The following is a 26,799-nucleotide window of genomic DNA, read 5'->3' as shown; positions in this document are numbered from 1 at the left end:
TCATAAAAGTTCAGGAAATTAAAAGTAGCTGTCTAGTATAAGCTAACTGTGCAGAATTTCTTTATAATCAAATCCATCCAGAGAGGTATCACCATAGCACATTTTAATATTGCCTGGTTTGCCCATGAAGTAGAAGAGAAATTAGCACTGGAGAAGTCTGTCCCTTCCTCCCACCTTAAAAAAGACCTAGAAACAATTCATTTAGGCTAGATACCAGTACTGTAGAGACTAAGCCAAGTGAGATGAATTCCAATTTGCACAGTAATTGCAACTCTTGTCTAGTCTTACCATTTACCTTTAGTCATTCCCTGCTTTGTGCTACTTCAGAATGGGTATCTTGGAGCAGATCATCATCTGTGCAAAGGCTAAAGGAACAGGCATAATTTAGGCCAATAGCATCAGCCTATTCCTTCCCTATGAATTTAGCTGCACACTTTAGCTGCACACTGAACCATATGAAATTATTTTTCAATGAAAATCTGTTAAATGTGTTATTTTTTTTTCATAACCCTATTGCTTTATTGATTTTCTCTGTAAATACAAATGGAATTACATGTATATATGTGTAAAAACACATAATGGATTTCTGGAATATGAAAGATGCCAGACTTCGACTTTATATTGACAGGGGCTTACAGGTGGCTACCAAGAGACTTTAACGGTAATGTTTGAATGGGAGGAGGAGGTGGGGGAGAACAATCTCCCATTCAAGAACAGTCTTCTTAAAAGTCATGTCAAGGCTAAACAGGCTGGTTCATTGGTAAAATGTAATAAATATATATACATACACTTCACAAGCTGCAATTCCACGCTTACTTTACACGGCTTAATGACTGGCATGTACTTTTTTTACTTTTTAAAAAAAAAATATTTACTTTTCTTGCTCCACCCTCGCTGCCAGCAGTAACACTACATGGCTCCATGCTCTGTCAGCTGAAGCAACTGCTGTGGTTTTGAGGGGCAAGGAGAGGGGTTCTGTTGTGATTTGGAAAAGTGCAACTACACGAGAGTAGTGCTGGCCCCAGAGGGAACAGCGGCAGGAAATGGGTGCTGGTGTGGAGATCAGCTCAGAGAAAAGGTGGAACTGCAGCCTCCGGGTGGGATCCGATGGCACCTCAAACCTACAAAGAATTCAGGTTGTCAGAGCTTCACCTACCAACCGAGGCTTTCCATTCTTTCCCTTGCCTCAGCACTAACACCCACGCACGTGTGCAGAAGCCAACCCAGGGAGACTGCTTGTCTTTAAGCTAACCCTACCAAATTGAAGAGGAAAAAAAATAAAAGAACAATGAAACAAAAAAAAACGTTTCAGCCAGATCTGTTCCAAGGAGCAATTCACAGAAGGATCAGACAAGAGCCAGTGCCAGCACAGCACAGAAGGTGGAAACACAGAGCCAGAGCCAATTGAGGCAGCCCAAACTTAGATCAAACTTAGATCAACTCCAGCTGTGATGGACCCAGAGCTGGAGCCAGCCTGACCACTTAGAAGCTTCCTGAAACCTCTGCACTTTCTCTAAAAATACTGAGATAGAATGAGTAAGTATAAAGAGTTTAAATTACCGTGATACCAGAGAAATAAAATCAGAATTCTTACTTAAACACTGAGCAGGTCAAGAAGCAAGAAAAAGCCATCACAGTCTTAAAGATATCTAGCAGAGTTTCTGTAGGGTGTAACAGGCCAGGAAATATCCTTCCTGAACTACACAGAGCACACTTGTGAGTAAATATCTCCTTTCTAAGCCATCATTGTGAAGATGAGAAGATAAGGTAGAGACCGTTTGAGAAGGATTGCAAAACATGGAACCCAACAAGAGTAGGAGCTGGCATTTGGAAAATTATTAGTGTGGAAGACAGCACATTTTTTCCCTGTGCAAAATCTAAATTCTGCCATCCCACACCCTTAAAACATGAATATTTTCTTACTTGAGGATATGTCAGTTTTTAGAACAAACAGATTTATCTGGCTAACATTTGTAAGGGCAGCTATATACACATGATGAAGTGCTGGAAAACTGAATCTATAAGAACGGAGTAAAATACTTAGGAAACAAGTAGTCTAGAACAAAAAAATTCTAATATTACACTCAGATTGTAAATAAAGCAAAAACTCTAATATGCTGACTACAGTAACAGCAACAAGAAAAAAGGTCTCTGTAAAATATCGATTTGGAAATTGCAGACAAAAGCTGCAGGGAAGCTACAAAGTATTGGTGTGTTAATTCCTAAAAGAGAATTAATTTAGCATATAACTAAATAGATATTAATTAGTAGGTTTAGCTTTCCCATTGAACATTGCACTAGTTGGAAGGAAGATAAAATCTATCATTGATTTTGGGGAAAACACCTAAAAAATTTAGGAAAGTTTATATTGACCATAAACTTGCCAAAAAGGCCCAGAAGGAAGAATTGTAGCGGACAACAAGGTGACACATAGACTGTTCCCAGATACACATTGATTAGCAGGCAGATCTTTGAATGTAAATAGGTTAAATCAATTTACAGATACTTTTGTGCTCCCACTTCCTGTCTTCTGCTGATAATTTAGGCAATTAATATAAATTATTTGCAGACACAAAATGAGATATCTAAAAGTAAAGTAGTGGAGTCAAGGTATGTTAAAAGTTAACACAAACACATTCTGGAAGACAGCAGTGGAGAGCAGTATGGAAAGAGTGTAAAGGATACCCCAAGGGGAAAATGCTGCAAATTAGAGGAATTCAAAGAAGAGAAAAGCAGGCAAAAGTAATACTCATGCAATCAACACATTTTCAGATTTGGAGAATTAATGGATGACAGATTTCTAGAAATAAAAGTTTCTAAGAAGTAAAAGTTTCATGTATGATGTCCTCTGGTCTTATGTACAGGAGAAGAAAGGTAAGGAACTTGATTTCAATGTTTTGTTTACTGGCCTGCCCTGGCTGAGATAATAAAAGCAAAGTTTGGTTAATCCAACTGGGATGTGCCTTGATTTGTTGCTGCTAGCAGCATTGCTCTGCTGTACTTTCTGCGTCCTTGAGCAAGCAGGAAGAAACCTGGGAAGGGAGAAATGCGTGGCATGGGGAAGAGTAGGATGGCATCCCTGAGGCTGGGAAAATGTAACATGGGCTTTTATGATACAGCTACAAAAACACCTGTAAATGCCATATCTTCCTCAGCTCAGCTTTGTTTATACACATTTGGTAGCAGTCCTCAAAACTGGGTTTTTGTTAGTCAAGCAGATCAAGTCAGTTGAACACAAACTGCCTGTAGGAGCACAGCTCAAGGATTCAACCACCCTTAGTGGAAGGACTTAATTAGATCCAACCTCTGATTCATTAGATTCAACATGTTTCCTTAGGGAATTTGTCAGAAATAAGACATTTTTTAATTTTTAATCAAAACAAACAAACAAAACCCCCAAAAAAGCAACCCAAAATATAATGAAGCAGTTTCTTCTTAACAGTAGATATATGAATAAGAATATAAGGACAACATAATATCTTTCCCATCTGCATTAGTTTAACCTAGAAACTACAACTCTTGTCTAAGCCAGTCTCCACAGAGTGGAGTGCCTAGATTTTGACCAATATTCTCTTTAATCAGTATGTGTAGATGTACAACTGTGTACCTTTAGGGCAGCCTGGAACTGCTGTCATCAGAGCAGATGATGCAGGCAGTGTTTGGCAATTATCCCATGCTGTGTGCCACAGGGTTGTTCAATCCAGCATGCTTCTTCACAGTCCTGCCATAACAAAAAATTATGATATTAACATAGGGAACTTTACAATAATATAATTATGAACTAACCACCTTAATTTACTAGAGCACATAGAATATTCCAAAGCAGTAACACAATTGTTACCTTAAAAGGTTATTACAAGTGGGCAGAAACCACTGGTCTCCTTTTGTAATGAGTTCATGATATCAAACGTCCTCTTTATTAAATGTTGGTCACTGGGAAAATTCATGGGTGATCAGTGATCTTTTAAAATCTGCTGGATTGTCACTCATCTCCCATAATACCTTAAGAAATATGTCCTTGCCTGATTAGATGTTTTGGTATCATAAAAAGGAAATAATAAAACCACTCCAAAACACAGTGAATTTCAGATCTGAAAATGCATATCAGTACAGCAAATATAAATTGCCTTATTAACTGCCTTATTTTGGTATTATAAAAGCTTTAAAGTAGTTAACCAACATACCAGGACCCTAGAAACTAAGGCTGTCTTTTTTTTTTTTAAACAGACTGAAGCCATCTCAACTCACCCAAAATCTTAGCTCTCCTGTGGGAACACAGATAAAAGGTTAAATCCTTAGAGAACAAAGAGAAATCCAAAGAAATTCCTCCATCCTAAATTATCACCAGGATTACAAATCAAGTAATTACAATGCAAGAATATGAACTGAACTGCTTATAGGACAGTGTGCAAATTTAAAACTGCTCTACATTGAAGGGAGATTTTTAATTCACACTGTCCTGGACTAGAATCTGTTTTCCTGCACAATGATTAAAAGTACTTGCAAGTGTACATACACTCTGCATGTTTCTCAGGAATTAGATATGAACATTTGAAATTAAGAATTCTTAATTAAATTATAAATAGCTACATACTATATTTTGGTGTCTTTCTTACAATTTTAAATATACAGTACTTACCTATTTACACATTGAAAAGTTGTACTTTAAAATGGAAACAGTTATGGTTCCAATCTGCTACTCATAACATACAAAAATAACAGATATACATAGTTCCAGTAGGCACTGCAATTTATTATTTTAGCCTTTACCAAGAAAAACATTTTCAAGCAATTTTTTTTGACCAGAAGTTTATGAACTAAAGTTGGAAAGGTGGTTCTATAGGCCAAGTAAACAATTTCACTATCAATGACTTTCTCCCTTGCTTCCAAGTCTCTGTTACACACAGAGACTTCATTAAAGCAGATTGCAAAAAAAAAAAAAAACTGTGCAACAATATTTGCCTTTCATGTTGCAGCTTTAATTTACTTCAGTATGTTATCACACACTTCCAAATAAGTAACCTTAGATTTAGAATTCCTTTTTTTTTTCACCACCACCATGACTTTAAAAATAATTGTTATTTTAATATGATAAATATTAATTCTATTGATAAACAATTAATTATATTGTTATCTAAAAACAACAAAGCCACCATCAAAGATAAAAATAGCCATTGTCTGCATGTTAATTTCATTACATATGTAAAAGATTGTTATCTCTGTTCAATTGCTCAACTGCTCAACGGTCAGAATTCATTTTTATCAGTCCAACAAAATAAATTCAGTCACTTTTAGCTGTGATACAAAATGACCAAAGAATAGAAAACCCAACTCATAACTGCATTCCATTCTACTAGGCACTACTCATAGACAGAAGATACACAGTAAAAGGCAGATTCTATCCTGCAAAGTCCAAAGTTTAACAGACAAAAGAAACAAAAGGCATGAGGAAAGAATGTAATGCCTAAAGAAAGGTGTAGAATGTGGGGAAAAGAGAAGGTAAGAAAATGGCTATATGGTCACAGCCATTACATTACACACACATACATTCACATTCCTAGAGATATATACATTTATAGATATAGATAGTGATATAGATACGTATATTTATATGCATGAAGATATGGGAAGACAAATACATTCATAGAAGATACACACTGATGATTTTACTTCCTGAAGAAATCCAAACATTTTGAAAAAACAGAAAAACACCTTGCTTGGCCACATCTTTACCTGTTAATGAGCTGCCAATTAAGACTTAGCAAAGTGCATGGTCACAAATTTTACTGTAGACTTTTTTCCCTAAGGAAAACCTTTGTCCAGCAGATTTCCAATCATACAAACTAAATATCTTTGTTCTATCTTAATAATAGATATATCTTTTTATAAAATGGGTTTCTTCATGGTCTTTCTGACTCATCTCTTCCTACGCCAGACTGTGCAGTGCCCTCTTTCATTGGTTGTTCCTCTAATCCTAATCCTTGCCTCCATGACAGAAGATATGAGTTTTGTGGCAGTCAAAGCAAAACTGCTCAGTAGTACAAGATGTATGCTCAGACATGGTCAAAACACTCATGGAAATAGGGAAATCAAAGCCCACTCCAAGATCCAACACCACCCTTCAACATGACTTCAAAGCTCCCCTGCTCACCTTGGTGTTGTAATCTTTGAGCAACATCTCTGTCCCACTTCAAACACACACAGGTATCACCATGACAGTCACCAAGCTGCTGCTGAGGCCACAAAGCGATGGTTTCAAATAAAGGCTCTTTCAAATACTCTTTAGCAGAGATGCTAAACAAGATAAATGATGTATTCTGCTGAGCTCCAGCAAGATGTGCTAGCACCAGGAAAACCCTGAAAAAATTCTGCGCCTGCTTAAATTCAGAACAATCTTCCAACAAAAGGTAAGATTGTATTTTAGGTGTAACCCATCCTTTTTCTTCTGCTGTATTTCTGCAAGCACACTTGCCCATCATTTTATTTTAACTGTCACCAAATTATATGTTTTGTTTTTTGTCCAGCAGAGATTTTGTCACTTACAGTTGCCCAAAAACACCAGCCAGAACAATAAACAGCTCCAAATAAATTCCCTTTACACAGTCTGGGACATGCTAAAAACTTACCTGCTAAAGTCTGATCACACATGAATTGTGTTCAAATTTTGTTAGTCCTTAAAACAGAAAGTTTTCATTTATCCTAACAGAAACATGAGGAAATTTAGATTTAAAACTTTATTTTAAAAACCCAAAAAGACACATCACTTAAACACAGAATGAAATGTTGTATTTCACAGTGGCAATCAAAGAGAACACTCTGAATGCTCATTTAAATCAGAAAGCATATATGAAATATATACATGAACTATAATGCATAGACTTGTCAAACAGAAGGAATATTATAACAGCAGATCCAGGGCTGTTCCTTTTTTACTTTCACTAGTCCACAGTTCTCCTGATTTGCATTAACAAGACTGCTGCCACTGGTAAGTCTCTTTGCATTTGACATGAAAATTAACTGAAGACTAATTTTAGGAATATTATAAACATCCTTCTAGAGGTATATCACAGGTTTTTTTCAAGATGCAAAAACTTTTTCTCCTGAATACCAAGGAGAAAACAGACACTCATTATCTAAGTTCCTCTTTAAAAGTAGAGCTCCTCAACATTTCTCAGTTTTAGGACAGCTGGCCATCAATAGGGAAGAAAGGGCTGAAATTCTTAAAATAATTAACAAGACACTGTGCAGACTCCCAAAGGCTTTCTGGAATGGGTGTCTCCTAAGTAAAATATTAGAGCATTTCCCTGAGTTTATAATATGTATGATATAGTCCAATGATTTGTTCATTACAGTATTTTTCCTTCTCTTCTGTTTTCAAGTTCCTCTTTTTGGTACACATTTGTGTCTGTTCTTTTTCTTTTAACAGAGAATATATGGTAAGGGCTGTCCAAGAAACACTTTATGGTAAGAGAGTATCCAATAAACACTGTTTTAAATGTCCCAGAATAAGTTGCACAGCTCACAAAGCACCCAAATAAATGGTTATTGCATTGAAGCATTCAGCACCTTTAACACTGTCTCCAGCAAACCAAAGTTGTTTGAACAGCTGAAAATACAAAGACCAGCCTACATTGGTCTATTTCAAACACAACTGCTTAAGCAGCATGTCTTCACTGTAGTTTCCAGACTCACTAAGCAGAGAGTCCTGGAAGACATCACTTCTTTGGAAGAGCAGCATTGCCCATTATGAAATGTTTTTCAAATCCCAACACTTAGTGGAGCCATGTTGTACCTTTAAAGCTAACTACATGCACCTTTCAAAAATATTAAAACACATCTTGTAACAGCCCACTGAGTACTGCCAATGAACCACTGCTGTGTCTACATGTGCTGTACTTACAGAGAAAGAGATACAAAACAAGCACTTGATTTACCCCAACCACAAAAACCATCTGTCTCATAGCTGCAAGGAAAACTCTGACCTCTCAAGTCCCTATGCCTTAACCACTTGACCAACACAGACACCCCCACACACTCCTTAGTAATTATTTCCTAAGAAACAAGCGTAGCATAGTTGCAGAACTGTAGCATAGATAGACTGAAATAATTCTTCAGCTGCTTGTACTTGCAGATATAAACAGTACACAACTCATAATCCACCTGCAGTTTTCAGAAGGTTTTGATGTCAATGCTGTTCAAACACATCCTCTAAAATGTTGAGTCTATAATCCCTCAATATGGGTCAGATAAAGGATTTCTTATTGATTTGAGGTCAGGATTTCAGCATAATGAAACTCCTGCAAACTTAAGGCTTTTTATGTTGTTTCTTTTCCTTTGTCTGGCTACTCCCTTTCCACTTTTAGACACACAATCTGTGATCCACGAGACTTAGGAAAAAATCCAAAACTGTTTTCCTTGTAATTCAGTACATCCCGATAAAACCATGCTAGAAGGTTATTATTGATGCCTTGTTTGCTCACACTATACTCACAATCTATTATATGTAATCCCCGGATATTCTGAAGAATCATTGCTAGAATTAAAGAACCTTTGTTTGAACTTAAAGTTTTGGTGAGTGAAAGGCATCTGCTAATAGAAGACAAGCTTGGGAAAAAACCTGCAGAAAACTGTATTTCCTTACTGCTACCAGTTTTGCAAACTAGCCACAAAAACAGCATCCAGCCTCAACAAATTGGTTCAGGTGCCTAAGGTTAATATTCACAGTGTTTTCCTGGGACATATCTTGCCTTCCTTAACACATCCAGTGTTGCATCATTAACTCATTAAGTTTATTTAAAAACCCATCTCCCTATTTGCGTGATAGACTGCAGCTAACAGTCTGTTTTGTAAACTGAGCAAGTTTATTCTTGGTCTGTGTTCATGCAATGCTGAAGATTTGTCTACATACAAAAGTTATGCCTAATTACACTGATTTAATTTAATCAGCTGAAGCCCTGTACTGTGATGAGATCATAAGGTTGCTTTCTACATGTGAAGTTCCTCACTGGGGAAGATGGACACGACCCCTCTGCACTACTAAAGTTGCATCCATGTGCTGCCTACACCTGCACAATTACTTAAATAAAACATAGTGTGCACAGCCAAAGCATTTACATTGCTCTAGAACCTGTGTTTCAAACCTGAGACACATCTGAGAGTACACGGCCCTTAGAAATCTTGGTAACAGATTTTACCAGGAATTAAAATACTCTCTTTTTTTGATGCATATTATTTGAGAGCTGATGCAAAGTTTCACATGTAATAGTCAGGTTCTGGTCTGAGTTTCTGGTCTGAGCTTCTGTGGCATCCCAATAGTTGAGAAGGTGTTGCAGTTTTCACTGTGAACAATCCCTAATTTTGGATGCTTTTAAATAGCATTCAGGATGTATTTCTATTTGTTGCTTAGTAGACTGAAAAACTGAAGTTACAAAGTCACCTGAGCTGACATAACTTAGTAAATATTTGAAATTTTAAAAGTTCTGAAAATATTTCAGAATTTTTTTCAATTTAGGATAAGATTCTTTTCAGTAGATTGCAAAATGAAATTACTCTTTGTTACATGGTAGCACTGAACTATAAAACAATGTGAAACATCACTAATCTTAAATTTTATTAATGGGAATAACTAATAAGAATCTTAATCATTGATGACATTGCTATTTTTATAATTGAGCAGGAATCTCTATTCTAGGGCACTAGGAACTGAGGAAAAATAACATTTAAGTATTGCAAAGCCCTAGAATATGTAGCTTTAATAATGGAATTTCAACAGGTATGTTTTAATAAACAGATTGTTCTGTAAGCAGTGGAAATGTTCATAGTGTGGCTACCATGTGACTTGTTCTGCAAAGCAATCCTCTGCTTCAATAGTATAAAAACATTATTAACTCCATGGATATGATGACAGAAACATTCTAAATGCTAGCAGCCTGTAAAAGCAGTATGTTATAGACTCTTGGATTACTGGGGACAAGGTTATGGAACACCCTAATACAAGTTTTCAGTGCTCAATAAATAACATCATTTGCATGTGGAAACTTTTAGGTATAATATTCTTTCCTCACACCATTCCTATAGATTCATAGAGAAAAAAACACAACAAAGAGTTTCATATACATATATATGCAAATCACAGACTGCGTGAAAAAGACTATGTGCTTTTACTAATGTATTATATAAAAATACTAGATGCATATTCCCTTATGAATTGAATATCTTATGAAATTCAGTGTAAGATAATGAAAATACAGAAAGAGTGTTTAGGCTTCTCAGTCAAATTACTGTTATGTTATTACTGGAAAACAAAAATAGTCTGAAACAGTCAAACCTGTCTACAACAGACACAGCTTTTTTAGCTGGATAGATGAAAGATACCCATAGCCCAAAAACTTTCATGTTATAAATCACTCCAGAAATAATGATGGATTTACAGCTCCCTCTCAATAGTGCAGACAAGCACTACTCTGATCCAAACCCCTGGGATCAGGCAGGTGGCCTGACACACTCTCACTTCAGACCCTTTGGATCCACCCAAGCATCAGCACTGAAAGCTATAACCAAGGCATAAAGCATTTGGAACTGCAGCATATTTACTACTGTTTGTATCTGAAATATTGGTTTCAATATTTGGTGACTTTCTGAAGTTTTATTGAGGAACATTTCTTGGTTATTAAATCACTCTCCACTCAGTTGCTCAATAGAACAACACTGGACTCTCTTGAAGGCTTGGGTGGCCCAGCAGTCTGTGGCTGCTCTTGGACTTTCCTTCCTAGATATATTTAGCTTACTCCTACCATTTCGTATGGAATTATTTGTTGGTTTCAGTGCTATTCCTCCCTCTTGAGGCTCCACTTTCATCTCACTGAATTTTTATCTTTTAGATTCATTTTGCCTCTTCAAGAGGTAAAGAAATTGAGGAAATTATTCCAAATGTAATTTCCTATGGTTCCATCTCTTTGCGATTAGCAGGCACATTCTGAAAAGCACAATGATAGATTCCTTTGTATCATGATTTCTCTGCAGATCTCACAAATAAGCAACAAAAAAATTCTCAGCTAATATGGGATATCAGCTTAGATGGTCACAAATTAACCAGAGAAGGGTGTATGTTAGTTTAAACAAATTACTCACATTTCCATTTTTGGTCTATAGCATAAGAAATTAGATAGTTAATTTTAAATGTAAAACTTTGTACAGCGTGCAAATCATGTCTGTACGTCAAACTGAAATAACAAACCTAATGAGGAATGTTAAAAAAGCAAGACCTATTAGTTTAAAGATACATGGAAGCAGCCAAAGATGACAAACATGCATAAAATTCAAAACATGATGGAAAAAGGAACAGGCACTGAACCACATAAATCAGTGTTTTGAATTCTATTTCTCTGTGGGTATAATTGTACCTTAGTTTCTTATAATGATTTATTGAGGTAAATAGTCTGTATGGTTTAACAGCTACAGCTTCAAAGTGTCAGGCACAGACTCTCCTTTATTCATGAGGCAGCTGAGTATTGCGATGTGAATCAGCTTCTGTATTCTGGGACTTGGCAAAGTTTGTTTTTAAGGTCCTTATAAAGGATTCATGTTGATGCAGCTATTCAAATGTGAAAAACACTGTGCTGTAATGGATGAAATAGAAAAGCTTTACAGTAATTCTGGAGGACAAAAGTAAAAACACTGAAATAAACCATTCAGAATTACCTTCAGGAGAAAAAAAGAACATCCCAGAGTTAATTTTAACACATTATACTGTTAGGGGGAACACAGAAAAAAGCTAATTTCTTGATGAAGCACAAAAGTGTGATGGGATTCCAGAATTTACTTCTAAGTTAAAATAAAATAAAGTACAAGAAAGAAATGGTAGAAGTTTAAGCTGTGACATTCACATTTTGGGTTGATTGCCAAACCACACGTTCTATTGCTCTCAGACCAGGATAAACCAACCATTAACTAATCAAAAGAATCATTATCCATGAAAGCTATGATGGCATTTTAACAGTTCTTAATCTATTAATAAGAAAGAATAATTTGCAAAATATATTCCCTCTTCTGTTTACATTCATAGAGCCATTCTTAGCAGAAATTATATGTAGGCTCCCATGGTGTAGAAATCCTATGAAAACCATGAAAATTCACTAAGCTTCCTTATGTCCCATGCCAAGATATTCAGCAGGAACTTTGGTCGTTGCCAAGAAACACGTGTGCCTCAGATACAGAAGCTCTGCGTGTACCGGTATTTCAACATTCCTGGAGAGAAATGTGACCCCTTGATGCATACACTGGTTTGCTGGCATGCTCACATTCCTCCCCATCTGTCAGAGTGGCATGCTGCCTTCCCACAAGGTGGGATGCCAGTTCAGGAGCACAGGTGCCAACCAAATATAGGTTCGGACTAATACTCTGCAAAATGTGGCAAATGACATTTCACCTGCAAGAGGTCCGTCCTACCTGTGGCCCATGCCAAATTAGGATTGCATGCTTCATTAGCAAAGGGGGTCATCAGCTGAAAATCACAGGCAGAACCAGAAATGCTGGCTTTCTAGATAACATCTCCTAGCTGAGAGCCTGCAGCACCAAGGTTTAATTTACAACATGCCAAATTTTCCTAACATTGCAGCCATATAGCCCTTTGGAGCAAGATGCAGCAGATCATGGACAAAGATCTGTTGAATTCATCCTCCCAGACTAATTTCTGACAAATTTCAAGATTCTTTAAAAAGGGACATGAATTAACAGTGGGGGAAAAGCATAAATAAAATTTGTGTTTCCTCTAAGGAGGTTTCTAGCACCACAAAGAAAACCACCTTCATCATGATGGTCCAAAAAAGCCAAACTAAAACTAAAATTATTTTCAATCAAATTGCTCATATAATTCTAAAATTCTTAAGGTCTATAAAATATTTTTATAAAGATTGACATACAATATAAAAAAATTCATTAGTTTCTAGTTTGAGAATTTATGTACATGTGAAAGTCATGAACAGCCATTACACAAAAATCATTCAACATGTAATGACAACACTGGATAACATTAAACAGTATTTCAATATCCTCAGAATGAAGTACAGTTTGAACCCTTTCATTAATAAAAATATTCCCCACTATATTAATCTAACAAGAAAAATTAAATATTCCATTGATCAATAAACAGAATAGTCACAAAGCACTGTTGGTTTTGCCTCCAAATTAGCACAGCCTACTTCATTTATAAATGTACAAAAGAAAAATGAAGCATTGCTAGTCTGAAAAAATCCCCAGCTTTCAGGAAACAATTTGCTATCCTTTCTTTGGTAATTTACTATAATTTCTGTAATTTATTTATCCCAGGATGTACCTGATACATCATCAGCTTTAGGTGGTTTTGTTAAACTGGCTATCCAAAAATGAGTCATATTATGCATAATTCTGCATTATTTTATCATAATTCAGGCTATTCGGAAGGCACACCACTGCTATTCCCAAATGACAAACTCAGAGCTATTAATTCTTACAAGCACAAAATTATAGCTCAATACATTGAATTCTACATTTACAATTCAATACACTAAGATGCAAAGTCCTGCCTCTGAGATGGAATAACCACATGCAACAGTACAGGCTGGGGGCCAACTGGCTAGAAAGCCTATCTGCAGGGGAAAAAACTGGAGGTCCCTGTGGACAAACTGAGCATGAGCCAGCAGTGTGCCCTGGCAGCAAAGGCAGCCAACAGCATCCCAGGCTGTTTTAAGAGAAGCACTGCCAGCAGGTTGAGGGACCTGGTAATTTCCCTCTTCCTGGCATTTGAGAGACTGCATCAGGAGCAAGAGTCCAGCTCTGGTCTTCCCAGGACAAGACAGATACTGAAACAGTGAAGCAAGACAATTGGGAGGCTGCAGTGTGATATGCAAGATAGACAAGAAGCTGAGAGAGCTGGGTTTGCACAGCCTGGGGAAGAGCAGCTGAAGGTGACAGCTTATTGCAACAGCCTAACAAGAGGGTGTAGGGAAGATGGAACAAGGCTCCTTGCAGAGGTGCACAGGGACATGACAAGAGGCAATGGACACAAGCTGAACTATTCCAATTCAATATAAGGAAAAAAATTACCTTGAGGGTGGTCAAACACTGGGCTAGGTTGCCAAGAAACACTGTGGCATCAGCATCCTTGGACAAATTCCAGCTTGACGGGAGATGGCCCTGTGTAACCTGCTCTAATTGGACCTGCACCGAGCAAGAGGTAGGACTGGATGGCCTCCGGGTGGTGCTTTCACATCTACATATTTCTGTGAAATATGTGCTAGGATTTTGTATGATACACATCCCAGTTTTAACAACATACAGGAACATTTCAGAGTATCACACTCCAGGCAATCACTAAACTATTCAGGACCAGCAGTCAGCCTTGCATTTGTTTTCTTGTCTTTTCCTTCAAACAAAGTCTTCAGTCTTTTGTGCAGAACTTATTTCTAGTAAATTAACAGCATTAAATGTGGCATTTATACTACACCTTCCCACTTTGGATCCTAAATGCTTTAGAAATTATGCATTACTTAACATAGAAACAGGCTCCTGTTATGCCCCCAGCAAAACAGGGAAGGTGGCATAAAGTCAGTAGAACAGCATATTTTTCTTCCTGGCACACTGTGCCTGTATGTCACAACCACTATCCTCATGTAAAGGATTTTGCCCTGCCCACAATTCCATGACAGTCTCGGGCCTATCATAAATACCACCATATTAAGTGGACATACTCTTTCATGCCAAGGTTAATGTATTTAAAACTTATTATTTCAGATTAATAAAAATATCCTGATGCTTGGGCTGCAAATTTCCATGCTCAAAGTCAAAATGTACATAAATTGCTATAGTATTGCACCTGCAATTTACTGTTATTTATTATTAAGAGTATGAATATCAAAATGGTAAAGTCTACTTTAGTACAGGCAGAATATACACTTGGTTCTTGGCAATACTGCCATTTAGTTTATAGTTTATTAATAGAGTGTAGATCTCGAAAAGATCACTACATTAATTTTAAAGGCTTGATGTAAGAAATAAGATGTTGGTATTAAACAGGTAAAAGAGAGTAATGAATTTCTCTTTTATTTTTGTGCTTCTTGGAGTCACTCAAAGCCAATAGGCTGTGACTGAAACACAATTAATAACCCATGAGCCCAGTAGAGGGATAAAGTAAATATGTATTTGTATGTCCTTTGTAGAGTAGAGATCTTCCAGTAGCTAAGAGGAGCAAAAATCAGCATTGGCAAAGAGACACTCTGCCTGTGTTTTAAGGAACACAAGTCACAGAACACATCCAAACTGGCTAAATAACAGGGGTAATGAGTGATATACATTTTAAACAGATACTGTCAGGACACAAATTAATGAAACCGTTTTTGCAGCAGGAAAAATCTTTCTGATGCAGTGGCAGCAGACAGTATTGTGATATAGCTCTACCAGGGAGGTGCAGATATTGACAGGAAAAATTGTCTTCTGCAGTCTTCAAAGGTTATTTGGACACTGGGTACGTATGAAAAGTCTGTGTGCTCTACTGATGATGAAAGTTGAGGAGAAACATTTCTTTTCAAAAAGGACCCTGACTTGGGAGCTGTGCAGATACATCAGAGCTTTAGCACACCTGTTTTTTCACACCTTTAAAATATTTCTCTAAGGATCAAATGAAACCAGCAGGATGAATGGTGCTATTTCTTACTCCTTTCCACTGACCATTACCACAAATGTTACTGAAGTCCCCAGGGAGAAGAAACTACTACAATCATACAAGGTTAGGAAGGAGAACACACAGAGCCACAAATTTTCCATACTACTTACATTTCCTTCTGATTTCTCTTTGTCTGTCCAATAAAAGATTCAAAGCTGTTAGGAATAGAAACAGTTATATGAAGAGACAAATTATGTTTACAGACTATTTTCAGCAGACTTCAAAGACTTTGGCTTACACCATGCTGTGAGACTCAAAAAAGGACAATGTTAATTTTGTTCAACCTTTTCCAGCAGAGTGTTACTCACTAGAGTATTTAAGCAGTGGTTTGTTCACACCATCTTCAAATTACTCTTAAGATAAATTCATCAAGACAAACAGATAAAAATGTTAAGATTGTATTTTCCTTAAAGTATTCTGATTTACTACACACAGATGAAACAGTATACCAAAGGAAACAGAACATACACCCAAAGAAGGATCTACAGAGTTTCCACTCTAAACAAACAATTCATTTTGATAATACTGAAGACCTTCTCCCCATTCAGACTCACGGTAGAATAACTGAACTTGGCAGATGCTTTCTGTAAAATGTCCTGTCTTTATCGGGGCTTTTATGCGCTAGCAGGCACAAAAGAAAAATAAGGAAAGAAGGGAGATATATAAAGCTGTATTTTCATTGCAATAAAATTGATTTTTACTCAGGTACGGTATTCTAGCACTGTGCCATTTACAGTGGTAAGTGAAGAGGTCTGGTCAGTTTAATATAATGTAAAATCTTAAGAAAGCAAGCCACTCTATTTCCTTATTTTGGGGTAGCTGGTTCACATCAACTCCAAGTAGGAGATATCTTGTTGGCCTTGCCTGGCTACACTGATATAAAAACTACCTGGGAACTGTCTGCACTAGGATTGTACCAAAACAAAGCTTCTTAACATACCTTTTATGGTGTTAAAAAATGGGAATTAAAAAAAAATATTTGTAGAAGCCTAATACATGCAGGGCTACTAGAAGCCTGCACAGACCTAGGTTCAAGGACATTATCTTTCCATTCCTTGTTTTCTTTCTTTGTTAAACTGGGGCAACAATACTTTTTTTTGTGGTATTGAATAATGGCCTTTTCTGCTAGTCCAGAAATAAAAGTAAGTGAAGACAGTCTTTGTATTGATGTGCTGTCTGTCTTGTTTACGATAGAAGCTACTTTGGTTTTAGATGGAAAGTGTTCTAAAAAAGCTTTTACAACAGGTTCAGAAATATAAAAGCCATTTCAGGATGAGGACCTCTCTATCCTTTATTTTGTTAGTTCTCAAAAGGGCTTTTTAAATGTTAACAGCTACAACTGCCTTCGCTCAACTTATGCTCCCTTGTCAGCAATCCTTCTGTTGACATCTCTTTGTTTGCTCTCAGCTTGTGTCTCCTTCTTCCCAACCCCTTAAAAGAAAACAAGAGGCTGGAATTGAACTTTTGGCAGACGTTAAGCCACTAAAATGCATTGAATAATTTTTCTGGGCAAGTCAGATTTCAGTAAAAGAGTTTCTTTCCTCACTTTCAGTCATATACAGAATATTTCCCCCTCTTCCCTGTGGCACCCTCCATATATTGCAGTAAGCAAAGCTGCTCAGAAAACTGGAAGCATTTTCAGCTTGAATAGGTTGAAAGAGATGAAAAGGTAGGGTAATGTCATGTTTCTATCTGATATAAAATAAAGCTTTTTGTCTAAAAAAAATGTAATTTAAACTGTGCACTTAAAGTAGGTGTATGTGTACTTATTTGGATTTTTCCAAGCTAAAAAAAAAAAGGCATTCATTTCCTTGTTAAGCTTTCTCACAGACAGGTACTGGCAGCATTCCCTGCCTCATGGTGATAGCTATTTTGAGTATCAGAAGTTCATTAGTAACAATTAAACATTCTACAGCACTTGAGAAGAGGTTGATCCTGTTTTATAAGCCAATGTCAGTGAGCATATTATAAATTACAGTAGTCCAATTACTCTACAGCTAATATTTAGCACTTATACTTTGCTTTGAACACACACTTTGCAACTGGTAATTAATTCTTAATGCTGGCATGCAAATATATTATCCTAATTTCACAGATAAATCAGAAAAGTGAGATAATTTGCCAAAAGCCACTTAGTCTTGAGCGGAGTCAGGACTAACTAGGGGCAGATTCAACCCTGTATCAATGGCTTCCAAGACAGGGCTGACCACTATCTTGGTCACTATGTGATAGTTTTATTATTGCAGCTCAGTCAATCTCTGCATGGCAAAGACATCCTTACCACATTATACTACGACAAATTATTTTGGCTGTCAGATCTCGTTCTACTTTAATCTACCCTACCTCTATAGAAAAAGCTAAAACCCAATTAAACAAAAAAATAATTGTGAAGAATTTATATCAGGATCTTCACTCATGAAGCTGCTTCCACAAGATCTAGTTAGGCCTCAACTTTCCCACCCCCATCCCTTTCCATGAAATGAAATGAGATCTCATTATTTCAGTGAGTATCATTTCAGCAAGTTTCAGTTCATTTCACTGCACTTCACCTCGTGCCATTCCATCTAATTGTTTTCACTTAATTCCAGAAATTCCTTTTTTTTTTTTTTTTTCCTTGACAAGGTTTTGTCTGCCTGAAAGTTTTCATAATGCAGACTGCTGAGCTTCAAAACTTGGAAGCTCCTCATTCAAGTGATTCTTCTGGCATGTCCTGTAACAGAGCTGGCTTGTACCTACCCTGCACCCACATGGATGGTTCCCATCCAGAGACTGCAGCTCACCACAGCAGCAGCAATACACTGAAAAGTCTAAAGGGATAATTGTACATGACAGCAAATAATTCTGTTACCTTACTTGTCATTTCAGCTCATCTCACTCTTACCTTATTGCCTCTGTTAAAGTCCAACAAGAAATCTCATTGTTCCTCCCTCTACACATTTGCTTGTAGTTCTGTTTCTGCATCATGGCCAGTTTGTGCTTCGTGACAAAACCTCAGCTCCTGTGAATTGAATGTTAACTTCAGGACAGTGTCTTCAGAGAGACTATGTCAAAACAGTGGAAAACTCTCACAAATATTACCCAGAATCCTTACCTATTGTTTTGTTTGTATTCCAGAACAGCCTCAGAGATTGGAGAAGACATGTTTCTTCTTAGAAACTCAGTGTCCCTTGTTCTGAGAATAATGACATTTCTCTGTTACTCAAAAGAATACAGCAAATACAACACTGAGTCCCAGCATAACAGGATTTTCAGAACTCCTTTCTTATCAGTTATTAGTGTTACTGGAATTATATAAAGCTCATGAGTCACACATCCTCAGACATATCTGTAATATCTGCAGGAAGATAAGCAAAACCTTTACATAATTATTCGACTACTAGAATCCACATTTTTGTTAGCATTCAGATGACTCAATTTTCAAAGACTTGAACTTAACAATAAGCCACAACTAAGACACCATTATAATAACTGATTTAAGCAGTCTTATTTTTTACACCTTTTTTCCCAAAGACAAACGTTGTCTGTTTGTCCCACAAGGGAAATATAGCCATGAAATTAAAATTTCACACTTTTTCTTTTATCGAGACACAGGTCTTTCAGGGTAATAATATAGAAACACTAATAACAACTAAACTTTAAAAAAAAATAGAGTTTCACTGGATTACCACAATTCTTATTAAGTTACATAGACTAAAAAGGCTGCTAGATACTACTAAAAAATCGAGTTTTTAATTTACAAAGTAATGTCATTTTCAGGGTTTCTTTGTAGTTTTACTCCTCTTGTCAGAAATAATTTTTAAATGCTAAAATTTAAATTAATCCATTACTACAGTCTCGATATTAGTCTGTACATTTAAATACATGAAATGAGGTTAAAAATGAAAATATACAGTTCTCTCATATTAATTATTGTTTCTGTCCTTTTATCATTTTTAAACAAGAACTGCAGAAGCTGTAGAAAGCAAATGTACCAACTGTGCCTTTCTGATTGGTTTTGCACACTCAAGCAGAGCAGGAATGCAAACATAAAACATCACTAAACATCAATATCCTAGTGCTATTCCATATAAACAGCCTTTGAAAATAATTATATTCTACATATATCGTATTTCATACAAGATATAATCTCATAATCATAGTTTGGGTTGGAATGGACCTAATCCGCTCAAAAAAAAAGATCTAAGTAAGACACTAACTTTAGCTCTTTATCAGGAAAAAAAAAAAAAAAAAAAAAAAAAAAGCGCAATTATTTGTTTTAAATGTCTCCAGAGGTGGAGAGTCCCTGGGAGCCTGTTCCAGTGCTCTGCCAGCCTCAGTGTAAGGAAATTTCTGCTCATGTTGAAGGGGAATTTCTTCTTTATGGCCATTGCTCCTCGTCCTGCACATCTGTGAGGAGTCTGGCATCACCTTCTTGGCACCCGCCTTTGAGATACGGTACATCTGGGGACAAGTGCATCACTTTGTGTTTCGTACACGTGTGGGGGTGATGGAACAACAGTGCCGGCAAACAGAGGCACTGAGGGGGTTAATGGGAACACCGGCAGCTCTGCACACAGGGCTCCACGCGGGGCACATGAACCGGGACCGGCGAGCACTGAAGGGAGCCGAGTCCCCGCTCCCGAGCACCGAGAGAAGCGGAAAGTGCCGGGAAGCGCCGGCACTCGCCTCCCGGCAGCGCCACCCCCGCCCCGAGGCGGGGCCCGGCCCGCCCAGGCCGTCACAGCCGCGGAGGCCTCTGGGACACGCAGTCCCAGCCCGCCCGCGCCGCGCCGCCGCCGCCCGCCCAGAACTACCGGTCCCAGCGCGCCCCGCGCCCAGCCCTGAGGGACGGGCTCCGGCAGGAAGGCGGCAGCGCGGCCCGGTCACCCAGCCGCGGCCATGAGCTCCGCCAGGGAGTCCCAGAGCCACCACGGCCTCAAGCGAGCGGCCTCCCCCGATGTAACCGGGCGCGGGGAGGCGGCGCGGAGGGAGGGGGTTGGTGGCACGGGGGGCGGCGGCAGGGCCGCGGCTCGGCGGCGGAGCCCCCGGCGGGACGCGGGCAGGCCGCGGCCGCCCGGGCGGGCTGCGGCGGGGCGCGGAGGGGCCGCTCGGGGCGGGCGGGCGGGCGCAGTGAGCGTGTGCTCCCGCAGGGCTCCAGCAGCTGGGAGGCGGCGGACCTCGGCAACGAGGAGCGGAAGCAGAAGTTCCTGCGGCTGATGGGCGCCGCGAAGGTGAGGCCGCCCCGCTGCCCATCGCCCCCACGCGGGGCGGGCACAGGGACCGGGGTGCGCTCCGCGGGGATCAGAGTTCTGCGGGGCGATCTGAGCGAAGCGACAACAGCCCAGGGCTGCCGGGCTTTGGGGTTCTCCTTTAGGAGGATTTGGGTTTCACCACTGTTGTGTCAGCAGCCGTGTTACACAAAACGGCGCTCGGAAGTTGTCGAGTCCGGCGCCGCAGCTTCATCCCGCAGCCCACGCCTTAACTGCTTTCAGACCGGCTTGTAAAATTACTTCTTTACGCTTCCGAGAAACAGGCCTTGTTACAAATTAACAAACCTTCGTTCTATGTATGTAAATTTCTCTGTCGCTGGAAAAACTTTTAAAAGAGTGGTAGCTGATAGATTAAACCACTAAAGTAGTAAACCTAAGGAATATTTTTAAAGAGAAGATACTCTAAATTTCTATTACGCCTGCTGCAAAAAAATGCTGCAAAACTGGTTATGTAATAATGATTTTTTCATGTATAAAGTGTTGGTTTAGTGTTGCACTTTTACTTACTTTCAGAAAAAAACCATTTTTATCTGTAGCAACTTATTTTGCTTGAATACAGTAATTTTATAAGCTAAAATAGCTAACTGTATTAAAGAGGTGAAAGCTAGAACTTTGTAGTCAATAGGGATACAGTGCCCCATTAAAGCATCCCACTACCACTTATCTGAATGTCTGCTTGGGTACTTAATGCTGCTTGCTGTGTAATGCCAGTTCTTGCCTATTGGGACACATTTGCTAATGAGCAACTACTGAGCCAATAAATTAATAATCACTGTGAGGGTCTTACCTGACACCGTGACCAGTCTGAAAGTGGGATGATCGTAAGATGCATGACCTGAACTGTTGCAGAGTGTCAGAGAAAGAGTAAATGATCAGAACCTGAATACATATCTGTCTAGCATCGTGTAGTATAATTTTTGTATCAGTGGCAAGAAACAGAGTGAAATAGAATCATATCTGGGGTCTGGGAAGAGCAAAGAATGTGTAGTTGTTGGGGTTTCTTTTTCAGAAAATTCAGCAAAAGAAAGATGAAACAAGCTCACCTATAGGCAGCAGCTGTTAGCTAGGAAAGCTTCCAGTCCTACAGTTGGGTGGCAGGGTTTGACAGCAAACCTTTTCCATTCAGGATGTCCATGATGTTGGCAGAGCTGTCAGTGCACCCTAAAGTTCCAAAACAAACTGCCTTTTCTTTTAGAAAGAACATACTGGCCGCCTTGTTATCGGAGACCACAGATCCACCTCTCACTTCAGGACAGGTCAGTTTATCCAACAGCTGATACAAAGTTGGAAATCTAACCCTTATTTAGGAACATTCCACTGCTCTGAGCTTGGTAGATATGGCAAGGAGGGATTTCAGGATTCATGGCTGCAGCTGAAGATGGGTCAGGCTGTAGAGTTGTACAAGTTCCTTATTTCTGTTAGATTACTGACAGATGGTTTTTCTGACTGCACTCACTTGGCCTTTTAAAGTCCAGTATATGCCAGGATATCTAAACTATGTACATAGAAAAGAACAGGGGTTGATTTCTCCCTGAGCTGGTTACCTATTGAATGGAAAGATCTCTGCCCTAAAACAATGAGGTAAAAACTGAAAAGGTCTGCAAGGTCATCTTCAAGATCAAGGCAATCAGCAGTAATTGCATGTCTTGTAAGACCATGGTAACTCCTTATCATGCTTTCTTGGGAAGTCAAAGTACCAAGCTGGGTTGGACTGCACTGCCTGAGAGAAGCCTTGATAAAGCCTTGTGGAATAGCAGCTGTCACCATTCCAGAAAACTTTCCCTCACAGTCCAGGAAGTTTTCCCTGATGCACTCCATTGATCATTTTTCATGTGATGAAAAATTATCTATGGCCCAAAATAAGCCTGAGGATTGCTTCTGGGTGCTGCTACTGTTAGCTTACAGAGACTGAGAATCACTCCTTCATACCTGAATTCCTAGAAAAGAAGTGATGCTTGTCCTTGAAGTCATACAGAAACAGTACTTGTTCGTTAATAGCAAAAAGTTAAAAAAGCTGAGGGTTTTAACACTTCTTTGTTCTTTGACAAGAACATACAGTTCTTGTCCTTTTACAATAACAGCATAACAGCTCTAATTTCCAAATGAGGAAATGTGGATTTGCAATACAACCTTTCAGCTTCACAGAGATACAAATTAAAAGCTAGTGTTGTAAGCCTCCTGGGGAGAATTAGAGATTCCTACCTTTCCAAGTACATAGGATCCTTAACTATTTTAGATTACTTACTCAAGTAAATAAAGGGCCTATAGAAGTAGCTCATGAAAATGAGTTTTTCTGCTAATTTCTAAGGATGGAAAAACACAGAGCTGTAGTAACTGCTCCTTGTAATTTGGGATGCATGAAACAGTTTCAGATACAGCTCCATAAACAAGAGTGGTGCTATTGTCCCAAGGCATGATGCTATATCTGAGGGATGATTTAATCACAGTAATCCTGTGTTAGGTAGTGAAGGTCACAAAGTTTCTCCTTGCTGGGGCATGTTGCAGTATTGGCTGGAAGCACAGAGAACTCACACTGATTACATTTACCTTGTTCTGTAGAACATTACACTGCATAGTGCAACTCTGGAATGCATCAGGTCTCAGGAACTTCCCGGCCCTCTTTTTATCAAAGCTGTCCTGCTTGCACACTTGGTACTGTTGCTTTAAAGTCTGCTGGTTTGTATGCAGTAATACTGGATCCTAGTTTAGAATGGTTACATTTAAACTTCTTGCCTTTGAAAATGTGACTTCCTGTAATTTGGTGTCTTTGTTAATTTGAATAACCATAACCAAAGTACCCTGGACAATGCAGGGGAAGAAGACAAGAAAATGAATGAGGAGTTGGAGTCGCAGTACCAGCAGAGTATGGACAGCACCATGTCGGGGCGGAACCGGCGCCACTGCGGGCTTGGCTTCAGTGAGGTACTGAGTTCATTTCTGAAAGATTTGGCTTTCACTTCACTAAGACAAGGTGGTACTGGGTTTAAAAATCCAAGCAGACTTCCATGGTTTATGTTAAAGGACAAACTTACTGCAGCCACTTGGCTGCTATTTGTGTATACTGTGGTGGTCATTTAGGTGCTCATAAATGACTGATGCTTCTCGTTGTTCTGAGAAGTGAAGACTTCTGATATATTAAATCAGGGTGTTGCTGAGGAATACATAAGTAGGCAGGATAACCATCTGCATTGTTGTTAGCAGTATCATTGAATTACTTCAGCATTCCTCATGCTGCAGTTTGCTAAGTGTCCTTTCAGAGGTCAGTCACAAATGTGAATTCTTGATGATTAGTAACCTTTAGTTCCATTGTGTCACACTCTGTGACAAATATTCCAGTGTCAATACTGGAATTACTGAACTGATATGATCTAGAACTTTAGACTCACTGAACGGTATCTTTAGGATTTCTGCTGTAACTAAATAAACTAGTGGCTGATGAATCCATGCATGTCACAGCTGGCATGATTAACCACTTCAGGGAGTTGCTTTCTGTGTAATAATTTGTGTCTTAAAGGCTTCTGTTTAGCAACATGGCCCATTTTAGTACCAAAATGAAAGGAGCCATTAAGTGAAACAATCTCACTGGGAAATTTTAAAGGCTGCAGTGGATTTGCCAGGAAATAATATTTTAACTCTCTCATAATCTGAACTTACAGTTTCAGGAAGATGAGCAAGAAGAGGCAGCTGGACACTCCTCTGATGAGAGTTCAGAGGATGCTGAAAGTGGCTCTGATTCGGAGCAAGAGGAGTCTACAGAGGAGCTACAAACTACTGAAAAGCATGATGAAGCTGAGGTTCCAGAAAACAAAAAAGAAGCAAAAAGCAACTATAAAATGATGTTTGTGAAAGCCAGTGGTTCATAACTGCAGATGTAACAGCTTTGTATTTAAAGTACAGTAAGCCTTATTGTTACAGTGCAAAGTGGAGGACTGCTACAGCACAGATCTTTGTATTTTGATTTTAAAAAGACCCTGTTAGATGATAAAAAGTAGTATTTGCTTTCTGTTGCCATGGATAACATTTTTATGGGCACAGTGATATTATTGGTTTTTGTATAGCATATAAAATCCTAGATGGACAAATAAATTTGTTTTGTTCCTGCCCAATCTTTACAATGTTATCTGAACTATCCCTTCCCTTATTCCATGCCAGATAAGGAAGCTTCATGTTAGTGGTTTATTCAGTTAGTACCCCAGTCTTGAATTTTTGACTATTAAGATTACATGTGAATTACGTGATGTTGCATTAGTTGTAAAATACCAATATCAGCATTCTTTGATGTACTAGAGCTTTAAACAATGATTTTGTCTATAGATGCTAGTGTTGGCAGGACTGAGAAGAAATTGCTCACTTTTGTGACAGCATTGATCACTGTATCCATCTGAAGTCCTACAGCAGTTGCATAGAGAATATGTTTTAGAAAAGCATAATACAACAGAAGGCTCTAATTGCTTCTTTGGCTTTTTAATGTGGGGGAGGAGCTGTAGTTGTTTCTACCTTTCAGTAGAAAAGAGTGACTTTTTGAACTGCTGGTTCCTGGCTAGAGCACTGAGCTGTTATTAAAAATAACACCTCCCAGAGAAACCAGTTTACTTTGAAAGAGAGAGTATACTTTGATAATGAAAAGGATATACAAATCATTTTAGCTTTTTTAAAATACAGAATAAAGAGTTAAATTTGCAAGCCCTTCTTCCTTTTCTCCCTGTACATGCATCATTTGGAGGTGATGAGTCAATTAGCACAAGTCAAGCTGAAATGCCTAGAAAGCCTGGAGTTCAGCAACTCCTCCCAGCAAGAATTAAACACATCCATTCCTCTGCAAAGTCATTGCATTCATGTAATGAATAAAATATCAGAGCTTTTTAGACTTTTTTTTCCTCTTAGTTTTTCAGACAGATCACCTGCCTCTCCTGGCTGGGAGAACAGGATATTGCCCTGTACCTGTGGCACCTCCACAGCAGTGTTCCAGGGGATACTCTGGGTGCTCCTGGAAACTCCGTTTCTGTGTACAATTCCTGATGTGCAGACAACATTTCCAAGCCAGTCAGCTGAAGGAAAGCAGCAGTTTGTACTATGATTGCCTAGTTGAATATGAACATTGCAGCATCAGCTATTGGGGGAGGATTTGGAATAAGTATGGAAAAAATAAAAATAATATCGTAAATAGAAACCGAGTGTAGATTATGATTACTGTGTTTTACTACATCTGCATTTAATACAAGCTCTTCTACTCATTCCATGTCAAGAACAAAGTTCCAGCAGCCACTAATGGTCAATCATTTGTAACTGACTTGCGTAGATTTTTTTGTTTTCCCAATACTGCAAGCTTCTAATATATAGGGAAAAAAATTAAGTAGCTTGTGCATTGTGGAGAGAGAGAACCTCACCATGACATAGGAAAGCTGCTCTATCTCTAGGAAAGAGAGTGAGGTGCCTCCCTAAGAGATCAGCTGACTACTTTCCTAATAGACCCATTCCAAGTTTTCCTGGTTAGACACTCAAGCTGAACTCGAACCAGCATTTCACTGCTGGAAAGCCTTTAGCTGTGGCTGCCACTCACCTCTCTGCCTTCTCTGTCCCAGCAGCGCTGCTCTCTGAGCTCTCCCACCAGTATGCAGCCATGTAGAGATTCACACTGGGATCTGGAAAGACCCAGGAAAAGCAGATCCAGCTGGCCAGCCCTGCACAGCTCTCTAACAGACAAAATGAGGAGCTCTTCCACTCAGCCTCTTGCCTCCCTGATTAGGCAATCAGTTTCAGTAACAAATAAATACAACACACAAAGATAAAAAAATAAACTGAAATTAAACTATTCTAGATACAGCTCTGACCGGGAAAAAAAAAAAAAAGAAA

The 26,799-nt window shown here is 38.7% G+C and overlaps 1 protein-coding gene and 1 long non-coding RNA gene across 2 annotated transcripts; one reads left to right on the top strand and one right to left on the bottom strand.

Annotated features, from left to right (window-relative positions):
* Positions 1–609: 609 nt before the first annotated feature.
* LOC128809250 (uncharacterized) lies at positions 610–19,021 on the bottom strand. Its single transcript, XR_008437668.1, has 4 exons — positions 18,789–19,021; positions 18,579–18,695; positions 3,608–3,721; positions 610–1,121 (listed from the first exon to the last, which is right to left on the bottom strand). It is a non-coding gene; the product is annotated as an uncharacterized LOC128809250 (long non-coding RNA).
* Positions 19,022–20,505: 1,484 nt separating this feature from the next.
* C6H11orf58 (chromosome 6 C11orf58 homolog) lies at positions 20,506–26,116 on the top strand. Its single transcript, XM_053981218.1, has 5 exons — positions 20,506–20,635; positions 20,827–20,907; positions 22,142–22,202; positions 23,759–23,868; positions 24,603–26,116. The coding sequence occupies exons 1-5, from the start codon at positions 20,576–20,578 to the stop codon at positions 24,807–24,809; spliced, it is 519 nt and encodes a 172-aa protein (XP_053837193.1). The 5' UTR covers positions 20,506–20,575; the 3' UTR covers positions 24,810–26,116.
* The last annotated feature ends 683 nt before the right edge of the window (positions 26,117–26,799 follow it).

The sequence above is a fragment of the Vidua macroura genome, chromosome 6, assembly GCF_024509145.1.
Source record: "Vidua macroura isolate BioBank_ID:100142 chromosome 6, ASM2450914v1, whole genome shotgun sequence".
Classification (NCBI taxonomy): domain Eukaryota; kingdom Metazoa; phylum Chordata; class Aves; order Passeriformes; family Viduidae; genus Vidua; species Vidua macroura.
The sequence above is the reverse complement of the archived record's forward strand: the minus strand, read 5'-3'. Positions and strand labels throughout refer to the sequence as shown.

Excerpts from the sequence above, each read along its gene's own strand:
- C6H11orf58 (XM_053981218.1), top strand. The coding sequence starts at position 20,576 with ATGAGCTCCGCCAGGGAGTCCCAGAGCCACCACGGCCTCAAGCGAGCG. Across the intron at positions 20,636-20,826 it reads AGCGAGCGGCCTCCCCCGAT|GGCTCCAGCAGCTGGGAGGC; the intron begins GTAACCGGGCGC and ends GTGCTCCCGCAG. Across the intron at positions 20,908-22,141 it reads GGCTGATGGGCGCCGCGAAG|AAAGAACATACTGGCCGCCT; the intron begins GTGAGGCCGCCC and ends CTTTTCTTTTAG.